Raw genomic sequence first — 14,104 nt, 5'->3', positions numbered from 1 at the left:
AAATGTCTTCACATGTGCATGTGTTCGCGAAGAAGCAATCATTTTTGAATTTCATTTACAATTAGATACCCTTTAAAGAGCAAAATAAATTAAATCTATAACACGTAGAACAATGTTTAAAAAATACAACTATCGGGTGCCCGGAAGGGAGGAGGGCTTGTAAGGGTGTGTCTGTGAATGCTTAGTTCTACCAGCAAACTTCGCAAAGTTAAAACATACTTCTGTCCAAGTCCTTTGAAAGTGGGGATAATCTCCAATCCTCCCGCGCCTCCCTTTTTGAAGCTAAAAATATAACCCATACTAGCATACTGAGAGTTGTTAACAGAGCGGAGAGGTATTTCATTAGTCTTTAAATTATACACAACTTAAGAAACAACTTAGGAAAAATTTTAGATAAGATTGTTTCGTGAAACTGCTGTGACAAATCTTTGGAACTTCCTAAGTTATAACTTAGGCATATCTTAAGTTATGTCTTTCAACATATCTTAGGAAACGTTTGTGAAACGGGCCCCAGCTTATCTCGACCATTTTGATGCTGCACTTTTCAAACGGTTGATTAATTATCTGAATGACCGGTGTCGCATAATATTTGGTCCTTCTCGTTTAAAGGTCCGGCCGGACCAAATACGATAACTTATTAGGTCCGCCTTTTATAAGAAATGGTCCGGCCCGTATAAGAAAAGGTCCCCCTACGTTTTAAGGATTTACCCTATTGTGTTTTATTTTTTGTACAACATACACGTATCTCTAGACAAGAATCTACTCGTTTAGTGTGCTTTGAGCTTAGCCGTTTAGGACCATAATTTCTTTAAAAATAATGCCACAATTATTGTGCAAGTGTTTGTTCTTCCTTAGAATTTACTTTGTGTAAATTAGTACGATTCAAGGTGTGAAATCTGTCGGTGTGTATAGCTAATAAAACAATGGGGTGTGACGTATTTGTTTACCTGACAGGTACCCACAGGTAGAGCCCGCGGCAGATGGCGCTGTCATTGAATGGTCAGTGAACCTAATGGTCATGTGTTAGCTTTATATATCAATAGATTTGAAGTTTTTAAATTAATAAATTATGCTAAGGAACAAACTATTCATGCGTACACTTCAAAACTGCGACATTTGTAATAAGTATAATCGCGTATAGTCTTTATTTGAATATTTATAGCTAAATGGCGTATCATAATCTGAGCTAGAATTTAAAAATACTAGATTAAGCGTATAATAACTTACATGAGATGTGATATTTATGTTCAAATTAAAATTTTTACCGATATTGAACTTAAATATACCGACGTTTCTATTAGTTAAATTCAAACTAATTGAATCAAAACTGTGTCTGATATTTAAATTCCGAGTCAATAAGAATCGGTCATTGTTTTAAATCTCTGATATCCATTAACACATGAAACACAATTGATTTAAATTTCGGTAATGGAAAATTTTAATAATAAGAATAAATTATAGACTGTTTAGTAAATCAAATGTCTTGGACATAAGTTCGGCGCAGTCTTTGACATTTTATTTAGTGAACAAAATGAATGGAAAAAAAATCTGTTAACTAGACTTAGTGCTTCATGTACAGATGTATATACACTGAACCAAACTTCTAAGTGTTCACCGAACATTTTTTAAGTTTTTTAGAACAAATGCATACAATAAATAATTTCTTTAATTCATGGTTAATGATGCATATTTAAGTTAGTTGTTGCGTAAATTTTATGTATGTATCTCCTCAGAATTTTAAGCAAAGTGTCAAGAAAATGATGTACCCTCAAATTGAAAATTCACACAAAAAAATTCACTATGAAGTAAGACCACCGCTGGTTCTTTTACTACAAGACAATCTTTACTGTTGGATCCCATGTACCCCTAAATAGGAGACTGACCCATCTGCTGCCACACCTACTGCATAGATCTTTCCAAACCCTTGAAATTGCGTGGAAGAGGGGGGGGGGGGCTTTGTCGTTCCTTATAGAAATCCCAAATGTGTTCAATGGGATTCAGATCCGGGAATTTGCCAGAGTATCATCAAACAGATGCCTTTTGGTCAATATCTTAGGGTGTTTAGCACGTAAGTGCTTCGCTTTAAGGATGATTCAGACTGCTTCAGTTGATATTAGGCTGTCACGAGCACCGATTTCTTATCATTTTCATACGATTGAAATTGGGTTTTTTGTGTTTCTAAGATTATTTCGGGACAATTTAACACTCTCTCAACCTGGTGTGACGCGAAATTTTGGCCTCAGACGAAGATCAAGGTCAATTCCGGTTTGGTTAAATTTTGGCCAAAACTTTCAAATTGTGATAAATTGGCGCTGAAAAATGACACACAGCCTATAGAAAATTGTGTTTAAATTGGTTTTGAAACTGGTTGTTAATTTTTAAAAGTAATATCAAGGACAATTCAACACTAAAATAGAAGTGAGTTAAACGTGTGCAAGGATGGTCCAGATATCAACATTCCAACGGCTCTCCCTCCTTTCTCAAGGTCAATTGGCCAATATTTTGTGTTTTTTTTAGTGAAACCAGTTTTTTTTTAATTTGATAATGATCACAAAAAGACGCTAATTACACAAAACAGTTGCCGCAAAGTACAGATTTATTGTTTTTAAGCTTCGTCACGGAACATTGATTTTCGTCGGTAATTTTTTATTTTCTATCAACAATAGTTGAGAAGACTCATTTGTTGTAATAATTTAAAAATATCATATCATTCTATAAAGCAGTTTACAGAATTTAAGAATTTAAGAAGAGTATACAGAATTTTTATATTAAAAATGTTGTGTATAATAATTTTTTTTCAAAATTCCTTTTCTACGTACATGTACCTGTTAAACATTAAATAGTCGGAGAGGTACCTACAAAAATTCCGGAAATGAAAAGAAATAAATGTCGGGAAAAAAAGAGTAATTGTCAGAAAAAAAATAACGAAATGTCGGAAATGAAATACAGCGGTTCTTTCTGTATATAAAAGAAAGATATTTTTAATATTGTTAGTCTTAACTTAAAAAAAAACGCCTTATATGATTTTAAGAAATTCCTTATCCCAAGTGTGGAGTTTAATACTACATGAAAGATCGATAAAGGGTACATGTAATTCTCTGGTTTCCAGTAGTCTTTACATATACCTTTTGTTTTCTATTTATAATCATATTTTGGTCCTTTATTTGTGGATAGTGTAAAATATAACCTTATATTGAATTCGATCTCTATTTACACTTACAAAATACATGATTGTAATGTTCAGTTTCAGACTAAAGCAGATCACCAAATGTGGAAAACATATACATCAGAGGATTGTTTTACAAAAAAACTTACAACTCAGACCAAAAACTTAAGCTGATTGTATAATTTTATAAAATTAATTATTCTTTTTGAAAAAAATGTTAATTATTTTCTATTATAACCGACATGGAGACTTTTGCGAAAAAAATGTTTATAATTATTTATCTTACGCCTGTATGAAAAGGATTAAGCCTGAGGGGGAAAGTTTTTATAAGTTCTCGTCCATATACTCAAAAATAGAAAAAAAAAATAAAGCATACATGTGTTTACAGTTGGATCCAGCATTGCATCACTTGACCCTCTTCATATGTTTTGTATCAAGTATACTGACACGCAAAAGAAACGCAACACCCTACTTTAGGGGAAAATAATTATGTAAAGTTAAGAATTTTGTATCTTAAAATTATGGATATCTTCAATTTGGTAAATATCGGTAATTTAACGGTTGAACGATTTTCGTACCATAACCGGAAGTCAAGTGTCAGCCTACTTAACAAAAATAAAAAATTGCATGTTTAACAAAACATCTGACAATATTGTGGAGTTTTAAGGGTTTGTACAGTTCATCTTAAGTAATGCAGCAATATTTCAAAAAATAAAATCACCTTTCGTTTCCCGTAACGATGCTAAGGCTTCTCGAAAATGGCTTAAGTACGCAATTCCATTGCTGTAACTGGAAAATCTCAACGTAAAGATGATGGAGAGTTGATGATGCAAAAATACACTGTATCACGTTTCAACGGGGTCTTATGTATCATTTGCATAAATGATAGTCCTTGGAGCGGAAGTCCAAGAGTTACTACAATGTGCTAAGTTAGAGAAAATTCGACCTAATCATCTGAAAAACAGGCATTTAAAAATTGCAAAGAATAATTCCTTTGCTCAAATCTCGATATTGATTAACCTATTGTATCGTAAAAATGAAGTTGCAATTGGTTTTTATGGCAGTCTTGCACTTTGTAATTTAATGGCTGGGAGGGGGTGTTTTAACAGTGATAAGTTACTTAGTAAATTAAAAGATACACATTTAACATTTTTATCAAATCTCTCATGTTCTGAAAAGTGTTTTTAGCTTTACTGTATCTTTTTTTGGAAATCATTACATAAAAAATTCAAACATTTGTTGAGTACTGCTTGTTGCGTTTCTTTTGCGTGTCAGTATATTTTTTAATTTTGAATCTCTGCAGACCCCCCCAACCTCACCCCAGCCTGCAACAGTACCCAGAAAGAGCCATAGCGCATTTGATAGGCATTTTCGCCTACACTACTAGCGATTTTTTAAATTACATTGCTTAACCTAAATTTTGTTATACAATCTTAGTTTATACATGCATATAACCAAATCACACAACAATGATATGCCAATGTTAATAGTTCCCTCATATAATAAATATAAAAACTATCCAGTTTGTATGGAATATATAATAAATATTGAGGTATCCACCTAACGAAGACAATTTGTTTCCAAAGACCACCCTTAACCAGAAAAACAACTTTTGAATAATTTTATTTGGATATGACTGCTCTTCATTCCATTTAGATAATTTTGGTTAAAGATGTCTTTGCTCATTGGAAAGGAAATTTTATACGGGGTTAAGCGCAGCATTAAGATCCGTCCTCTCTATTTCAGAGATCTGTATGTTATGAAGGGAAATTTTTGGACAGGATTTATTTTCGTACCTTAAGAAACTAGAGAAAGAAACAAGGCGGACCTTTAAACGCAGTTATCAGAAAAGGTCCGCCCTCTGTATTTCAGATATCTTCATGACATAAAAAAAGATTTAGACAGGTTTATTTTCGTAGCTTAAAAAACTAGAGAAAGAAATAGGGCGGACCTTAAAACGCAGTTATCAGAAAAGGTCCGCCATCTGTATTTCAGATATCTTTATGTTTTAAAGGGAAATTTTTGGACAGGGTTTATTTTCGTAGCTTAAAAATACGAGAAAGGGAAAGGGCGGACCTGAAAACAAAGTTGTCAGAAAAGGTCCACTCTCTGTATTTCAGTTATCTTCATGTCATAAAGAGAAAGATTTGGACAAGTTTATTTTCGTAGTTAGAGAAAGATTTGGACAAGTTTATTTTCGTAGTTTAATAAACTAGATAAAGAAATAGGGCGGACCTTAAAACGCAGTTATCAGAAAAGGTCCGCCCTCTGTATTTCATATATCTGTATGTTTTAAAGAGAAATTTTTGGACAGGGTTTATTTTCGTAGCTTAAAAACACGAGATAGGGACAGGGCGGACCTTAAAACGCAGTTATCAGAAAAAGTCCGCCCTCTGTATATCAGATATCTGTATGTTTTAAAGGGAAAATTTTGGACAGGGTTTATATTCGTAATTTAATAACACGAGAAAGGGACAGGGCGGACCTTAAAACGCAGTTATCAGAAAAGGTCCGCCTTCTGTATTTCAGATATCTTTATGTTTTAAAGGGAAATTTTTGGACAGGGTTTATTTTCGTAGCTTAAAAAACTAGAGAAAGAAATAGGGCGGACCTTAAAACGCAGTTATCAGGAAAGGTCCGCCCTCTGTATTTCAGATATCTGTATGTTTTAAAGGGAAAGTTTTGGACAGGGTTATTTTCGTAGTTTAAAAACACGAGAAAGGGACAGGGCTTCGTAGCTTTAAAACACGAGAAAGGGACAGGGCGGACCTGAAAACAAAGTTATCAGAAAAGGTCCACTCTCTGTATTTCAGTTATCTTCATGTCATAAAGAGAAAGATTTGGACAGTTTTTTTTCGTAGCTTATAATTAATAAACTAGAGAAAGAAATAGGGCGGACCTTAAAACGCAGTTATCAGAAAAGGTCCGCCCTCTGTATTTCAGATATCTTTATGTTTTAAAAGGAAAGTTTTGGACAGGGTTATTTTCGTAGCTTAAAAACACGAGAAAGGGACAGGGCGGACCTTAAAACACAGTTATCAGCCTAGTGGTAGAGCGTTCGCTTCGTGATCGGGAGACCTGGGTTCGATTCTCGTTCGCGGCGCCGCGTCATACCTAAGACGTAAACAAAAGTAGTGACTGTTCCTTCGCCAAGCGCTCGGCACTAGAAGTTAAAGTCACGGGTCTTTCGGATATGACCTTAAAAACGTAGGTCCCGTGTCACGGTAGGCGCTGGCACGATAAAGAACCCTCACTGCTCAATGGCCCTGAGTGCCGAGTATAAGTCTAAATTTGAAGCCCTTCACCGGCATACGGTGACGTCTCCATATGAGTGAAAAATTCTCAAGAGGGACGTTAGATAATATACAATCAATTAATTATCAGAATGAGAATGAAAATTATACAGATGTTGTCCATATATAACGGCACATTTAATCAGAAGTTCTTTAGAAATATACTATTAATTCACTTTAGAAATAGCCCACTTCAGAAAATATAACCTTCAACAAGACTCAATGAAACATATGATGATAGCGTACAATATTAAACTTAGCTAAAAAGTACACATTATATAAGAAATTGATATAATTTGTTTTAGCTAAATACATGTAATCTAGTGAATATCCTTGCAAGGTTATCGGTAATTCTTGTATGCTGATGATTTAATTGATTTTTTTTATTGTCTCATAATAAATGTAAACATTTTCCCTTTGAGATTTTACATTTCATTACTTCAAGTACTGCGCCTGCATCAAATCAAATCAGTTGTCTACATATACTACTGTACAATTCCTTTGAAACAAGTTTGATTAAATAAAACATCAGAAATATATGCTTAATAATTTTTGTATATTTTTCTTTGAATAGAAGAATTTTCATCAATTGATACATTTCATAAGCCCTGGTAATGCATGTATATCAAATGCGAAAAATAATTGATTGGAAAATAAACGTTGGCTACTTTTTAGCCTCCATCCTGTTATATGGTCTACATTGTTTTATCACATATTTAATGACAACGTTATCATATTCTACATGTAATACATTCTTTACACAGTTACCCCTTAACCTGAGATGACCTGCTATCAGTATTTTAAACATATATTACAATGTTTTAATCTTAAAAACTCTATTACTAATCCTTTGTACTCTGAATGTTCTTTTATATGAAGCAAGGAATGGCAGAAGAGGCTTTAGAAATTGCAGAAGATTTAGGAGATAGCATTTTGAGGAATAGGTGCCATATTCTTAATTTCAATATTAAACTTCATAAAATAGAAGATGTTACGGTTATAGATGACACTGAAAAAAATGAAATTTGTCAGAGGTTAAAAGAAGTATTCTACGCAATGCAAGATTCGAAAGATAAAATTTTAGCAGGGAGAGCTGCATTTATCGTTGGTAAACTTAATAATGACAAAGAATTTGTAAAAAAAGCTTTTGGCGCTTTTCTTAATTGTGAACCATTCCCCAGTCTTGCAGGTCAACTAGAATGTATGGATTGGATGACCAGCAATACTAATCTCAAAGTTTATTCAAATATAGCAAAATGCATTCTTGGCATGGAAACTCTTTTCAAAGCCCTTAACATCTTATTGAAACCAATAAATGACATTGAGAGACTGCAGTTTGTTGAACTGTTAGATTATTATGGATTTCACAGAACGTCTGATGACAAAACATGTTTTGTGTATCCACTCCAGAGACCAATGGCATTAGACATGAAAGGAATGGAAGACATTGAAAAAACAAAACATGTTTGTCAGGTCAATTTAGAAAGAGCTAGAAATGGTACCCTCCAGTTTCTAATTGAAAACGGATTAAAGTGGAAAACAAAGTTAGAAAACACTTTAGATATAGCGAGATGTGAGCCTTCTGAAATGTTCAAGGAATTCTTGGATATGGATAAGTTTATAAAGATCTTGGAAAATGGTATACAGTCAGTGGAGCTTGAAATGCATATCAGCGTGGGCTCTGAAGAAATAGGAAAGAGGAAACAAGACTTAAAAGTTGATTTCAAGTCTCTCAAACAAATTTCATTTGAAAAGTGCCAGCGTCTAATTACAGATATGTTTCCAGTAAACGGAATATCTGCACTCGGACATATTGAAACGGGCAAAAGGATAAGAGTTCTTGACACAATTAGAAATTCAAAAAATCGATTTTTCTATCGATGCCTCACACGCTTTTTACAAAGTTTGATTGACAAAAAGAGAATGGACTGGAAAAGATACCATGTGCCAAGATTTCTTTGCTACATTTTTTGTTACGACATATTTTACCTAAGAAGATGTGATAATCCAGAAAGAGCTTTGAGAGATATAGAAGAAAGCGTAACATGTGAATTGGCACCATGTAACAATGATGAAGAGAATAGAAAAATGTGGATTTTTGGTTTCACAAAATATTGGCAAAAGCACAGTTGTCAGTTCAGTTTGTACCGAAATGGTTATTTCTCAAGAGCATCTCAGGTCCCAAAATCCGATAGAAGGCTTAATACATTTTTGTAAGTTTTGCGATGAATTGTGCCAAGGGAATATTGAATTGGATTCTCACTTATGGCTATTTTTATATTGGCTGGAGTTTTATACAACAATATCGCTTATGTCAATAACTGTTCTGTTGTCTAAGCCAAAGGAAAAGTTGAGAGAAGTATGCATTCCCAAATCGTTTGAACAAAACGCAGAGACTTTGTATCTTGCATTTTCTGAGGAAGATGATCTAATTCCAAAGTTATGCAATAAACAGATTCTCAAAAGGTACGAAAAGGACCTTTTGAAATCTCCTGCTTGTCTCTCAAAACTTCTTTGTGGTATTGAAAGCAAATCAAGTCTACTTGATATAATTTTCTTGGAGAAAAATAATTTGAGAGAAAGACAGATTCCACTCGATGATCTCGATGTTTTATCTCAAAGAATACTTCTTATAAGTCTTGTTATCTTCTGCAATCTTGGAAGAGGATTCCATGGTTCGAAAAAAATAGAAGAGGAAATGGCTTTAAAACTTTGCTCTGGAAGATGGCAAAAACATACTTCTGAGCAGGTGAAAGAAACCTTCAAAACTTTAAGAGATAAAAAACAAACGTGTCCTGGAAATTTTCAAGATGCTCTTTTGAGTCTCGTTTTTGAGAGGGAAAATGATAGCCTTAGATGTTTTGGATATACACAAGATAAGAATTCATTTTTTGAGACCTTGTTTGATGAATCTAAATACAGACAAAATTTCCTGAGTAAGGAAACAATTAAAATTGTCAAAAATCCAACAGCATATCTTGGAAGCAAAGAAAATGAGCAATTCCAGGTTCATGAAGTCAAAAAGGGGAATTTGCTAGACATTCCAAATATGCGGGATGTTGTTTCGGAGAAGGAACACGGCATTCCGTCAAACAAAGATATGAAATCAGATAACGTAACAAACCCTGGTGAAAAGGCAGAGGAGGATACAAATGTTAGAGAACAGAAAATTGTAGAGAAAAAAATAGACTCTGATAACAAAAGTATTGATGAGACAAAGTCAAATAACACAGGATCAAGAAATGACAATGCTGCAAATGTCATTATCCGTTTTTGGAGAAGTTTCATCTTCAACAGAAAAGTTGTGGATCTATGTAAACACCTTAGAAAACAAATTACTAGAGAAAAGAACGCAGAAATTGAAGAGCGATTTACCTGTTTGGAAATGGACGCAACAATTTGTAACGTTTGTGGAATACCTTTCAAAAGTAATGTTAATATTACCACAAGCAAAAATGAAGTCATGTTATATGAGAGGGTTAATGGCGGTGATTATGAGAAACCCGATGTTTTGTCAGAGGAATTCAACATCACCTGTCCTGAAGAGAACAAACATTTTGTTGATAATGAAATACAAGATAACCCATTTCAGCTCTTACTAAAAAATGATAGTAAAAGAAATAATCTAAATCTAGAAAATAAAGGCGAACATGAAGCCAGTGAATCTCATCAAAAAAAGCTTCAAGAGTTTGAGATATTTAAAGAGAAGTTCTACAGTGAAGTCTATGACACAATTCGCGATATAGAAAGATTCATAGAAATATACAATCTACGAGATGAGGAAACCTTAAAAAGGTACAGCGATATGTCTGATTACATAGGTAGCCTATGTGATGAGAACATGTATCTCGATGAACTAGTGAACAAAATTATCCGTGATAGAGATTGGTGTAACAGGGATATTGAAGAAAAAGTTAAAAATGTTTGCTTCATTTTATCTTCAATCAAAGATGGCGTCAAAAGAACTGCTTTAGAGAACAAAAAGGTAACTACATTTTTTTTTTGCATTAGTACTTGACATTTACAGTTAAGACAGATTCAAAAACAATAATGCCTTCGATTACTGGAATTACGAAATGACGGTTTGAAATCCTTATCAATTCATTGATGTATATAAAACAAAAATATCTATCAACCATTATCTTAGCACGTTGTCTAAGTTTATAAAAGATATTGCTGAAAAAGTTTAATGTAAATGCATGCTAAAAATGAAATTCCTTTTTCTAGAAAACGACCATCTCTTCACCGCACATGTCTAGTTAAAAGATGTCATAAAAAGATGTTCATAGCTTGTTTCTTTTTAAAAAAATCTTTAAGAAAGTTGTTCGTTAATTGAGTTATATGCTGTTAATGTATTTCTTATCATTTTTTTTTTTTAGAAAATGCAGACCTCAGGAAGTATTGATACGGAGGAAATGGGGCTCAATAACAAGAAGACAAAGAAAGGAAAGAAAAAATTTATACCTACAGGGAAATTTACATTTTCTTCGATGTGAATTGGTGATACTTATTTTTGTCAATTTCCTTTTACATTAACTGACAAACAGTACTTTTATTAGTTATTGATGCGTTAAGCATGTATATCAACATATTAAACTATACATGTCCAAACTTTGATGTTTTGAAACTACATTGCAAGTGTCATTGAATATGTCTATGTTTTGCTATGTTTAGATTTAATGTTTAAAGCATATAATAATTAGGTAATTTATTTTTTTTTATCATTTTCATATAGCAAATGAGAAAAAACGCTGAACTCTAAAAACATATTTTATGTTTTTATGTAAACCAATTGTTCTTTGGTATGATTTTTTTTTTATTTATACTTTAACAAGGCACTCTCCATGGACGTCCATTTTATTTCTCTCAACTTTTTTGCGCACACACGCATCATAATGTAAGCCTCTGTATTTATTTCTTGAAGAAAACAGTTTACATTTATTTATGCTCATGTAAGGATGAATAATGGCACCCATTCAATAATGATCGGTTCATTTTCCCACGTTGCATATACATTGTATAATATAACGTCATTATTTAATCGCAAAAAAAAAATGACCCCTGTTAATTATTAGACGTCGAAAAATGACACTTTTTCCCGTAGAAAAAGTGCTCTCACCTTAAAAATCTGCATACAGATTTGTATTGTTTTATGTATATTTTAGTGTCTTCACTGTTCTTCATCTTCGCCATTTTTTAATCCACAGTTTGTGTTTCGCCCGAGATATAATGTTATGCATTCTACATGTACCTCACATATCCAATTTTATGTATATACAGCTCAACAAACTTTTTAAGCTCACATGGTTTTTCGCACAAATTAAGGTCACATTGTTTTGATATAATATTGTGTAGTGAGAAAACAAAATACATTTTAAAATATTTTTTTTACATAATTTGAGTTTTATTTCATTTACTGAAACATAATTCACAGAAATCCATTGGTAGAACTTTGATATATATTCATGGCTGAAAAATAACAACAATTCACATTTGAATTTTTGTAGTCTCTTGCCAACTGTAACTGTCTTTTTATCCGTTCTTTTGAAAGCAATAGCTCTCGGCAGAAACAAAGACATGGGTACAGTACAGCTATTGTAGCTTTTATTTTCTGTACATTTTGACTACTCGGGTTGGTAATAATATTTTTTATCTGTTTGACTGCTTTCTATGTTAATAAGGTGGGATTTTTAAGAGTCAACGTCTAAAATCTAGAATCATAAAAGATGCATCCTAGTCCGAAATTTTAACGTTTCAAACCGTAAATGCAGAAGAATTTTCCTTTTCATAGAAGAAATTTACCTTTAAGAAGAAAATTTAAAAATTTCAACTACATTGGATCAAGGAAAACTGTTTTATGCAATTTTTAAAAATCAATGGTAGAATCGTATAGTCGAAATATCCTACCATTTATTTATAAATTTTCCTTTAAAACATCCACTTTGGCAACTTAAGATGTAACTTTTAAAGACATTTATGCTTGACGTTATATATGTAATAAAACGAATTGTTATGCCATTGTATTGCAGTTTGAAACTGATAATTTTTATTACAACAATGTGACCTTAATTTGTGCGAAAAACCACGTGAGTTTAAAAAGTTTGTTGAGCTGTATATATATATATATATATATATATATATATATATATATATATATATATATATATATATATATATATATATATATTGTATTACATAACTTACCGTATTTATTTTCAGAAACTATTCTCGAAGCACGCTGAATAATTGTTTACCATTTAATCAGCACAAATCACTTTTCTGTCATAAACCTATGGATGCTTTAATTTAATTCAGTCAAATATCAAAATATGAAACAAATGAAAGTAAGTCATTACGACCGCTGGTCATTATTCTACAGGGGTCATTATTTATTCTTTACACCGCCATCTACCCTGCCTCTGCGTGTGAATTAACATATTTTCTGTTGATTTTTCAAGCGCTTGTTGCCCCTATTTGACATTTTTTTTTTTAATTTGAAATACGCATTCTGTTTACAGTGGATTTTTTTTCCATGCCTCACTTGTTGTTAGGCGAATATCGCCCACTTTTGAAATACGAATTCTGTTTAGTGTGTATTTTTGTACCATCAAGCGTATCTAATTGCAAAATACATTGAAATAAAGATTTTTTGATGATTTTTTCTATATGTGTGTCTATTGCCTAATGTATTTGTGTTTGATAATGCGAATTATGCATTCTATGTGTTGACATATTTTGATTGATTTATCATTTATTTATTAATAAAGGACAATTCAATTTCAGACATGCATTTCATTTGTGTCAAAAAGAGCATTGCCATATGTTGTGTGAATAAAACAAAAAGCTTACCTTAAATTAATATAAAAAATTTATTTCGAATTTGTTTTATAAATGTCCAACAGGAAATTTTAGCTGAACTATTACTGCATGCATATACACACAATGTATGCATATAAAGAGTGTTTTAGTTAACCTGAAAAAAATATAGTACATGTAAGTTGCATCTATGATTAAATATTCGGAATGAAAACTTAAAGAATGGAAAAGGATTGGTAATGGTTTTAGGTCCCATTTGAGAACTTACATTCGTATGAGACAAGCAAAGAAGGAGAAAAATGGGAAATAATTGCCAAGTATTAATTCAATTGAAGTGATGAATTATAATGAGAAACTTTCAATCTCAGTTAATGTATTCAAGAGAAGCAAATCTATTATATAGCAGATGATCCTATTGAATGGGGATTAATACTTTGTTGATAAGTATTGAATTTCAGGAAAGTGTACTAATTGTATTTATTAATACTTTGACAAATAAGATTGTATTGTCTTACTTAATACACAGTTGTACATTATATTCATATTTACAAATGTATATCAGTTTATTCGATACTCAAGAACATGCTCTACGTAGGACCATTTTCTAAGACGAAATATACTATTGACAAACAGGGTCATGAAACAAGAATATCATGAGTCTCATTAAAGTCATTTTTCGTAGGTTCAATGGTTGACACAATTGCCCTGTCAGCAAAAACAATTTATCATCGAGTCAATTGCTGACTGACATTTTTCAAAGGAATTGTTAATCCATTATTTTCATACTGATGATTTCCCGATACATGTAACAAGGAGCACACGGCAGAAG

The 14,104-nt window shown here is 32.4% G+C and overlaps 1 protein-coding gene across 1 annotated transcript; it reads left to right on the top strand.

Moving 5' to 3' along the window:
• The first annotated feature begins 7,330 nt into the window (after nt 1-7,330).
• Nucleotides 7,331-11,046, top strand: LOC134267506 (uncharacterized). Its single transcript, XM_062749705.1, has 2 exons — nt 7,331-10,444; nt 10,839-11,046. The coding sequence occupies exons 1-2, from the start codon at nt 8,528-8,530 to the stop codon at nt 10,953-10,955; spliced, it is 2,034 nt and encodes a 677-aa protein (XP_062605689.1). The 5' UTR covers nt 7,331-8,527; the 3' UTR covers nt 10,956-11,046.
• Nucleotides 11,047-14,104: the final 3,058 nt, after the last annotated feature.

This window comes from Saccostrea cucullata, unplaced genomic scaffold (assembly GCF_032062105.1).
Source record: "Saccostrea cucullata isolate Sc308-1 unplaced genomic scaffold, CSIRO_AGI_Scuc_v1 ctg1643, whole genome shotgun sequence".
Taxonomy (NCBI): Eukaryota; Metazoa; Mollusca; class Bivalvia; order Ostreida; family Ostreidae; genus Saccostrea; species Saccostrea cuccullata.
This window is presented reverse-complemented; position numbering and strand designations above follow the sequence as displayed.

Bases quoted from the DNA above. Each gene is read 5' to 3' on its own strand.
- LOC134267506 (XM_062749705.1), top strand. From the start codon at position 8,528: ATGATGAAGAGAATAGAAAAATGTGGATTTTTGGTTTCACAAAATATT. The intron at 10,445-10,838 runs GTAACTACATTT...TTTTTTTTTTAG, and splicing joins CTGCTTTAGAGAACAAAAAG to AAAATGCAGACCTCAGGAAG.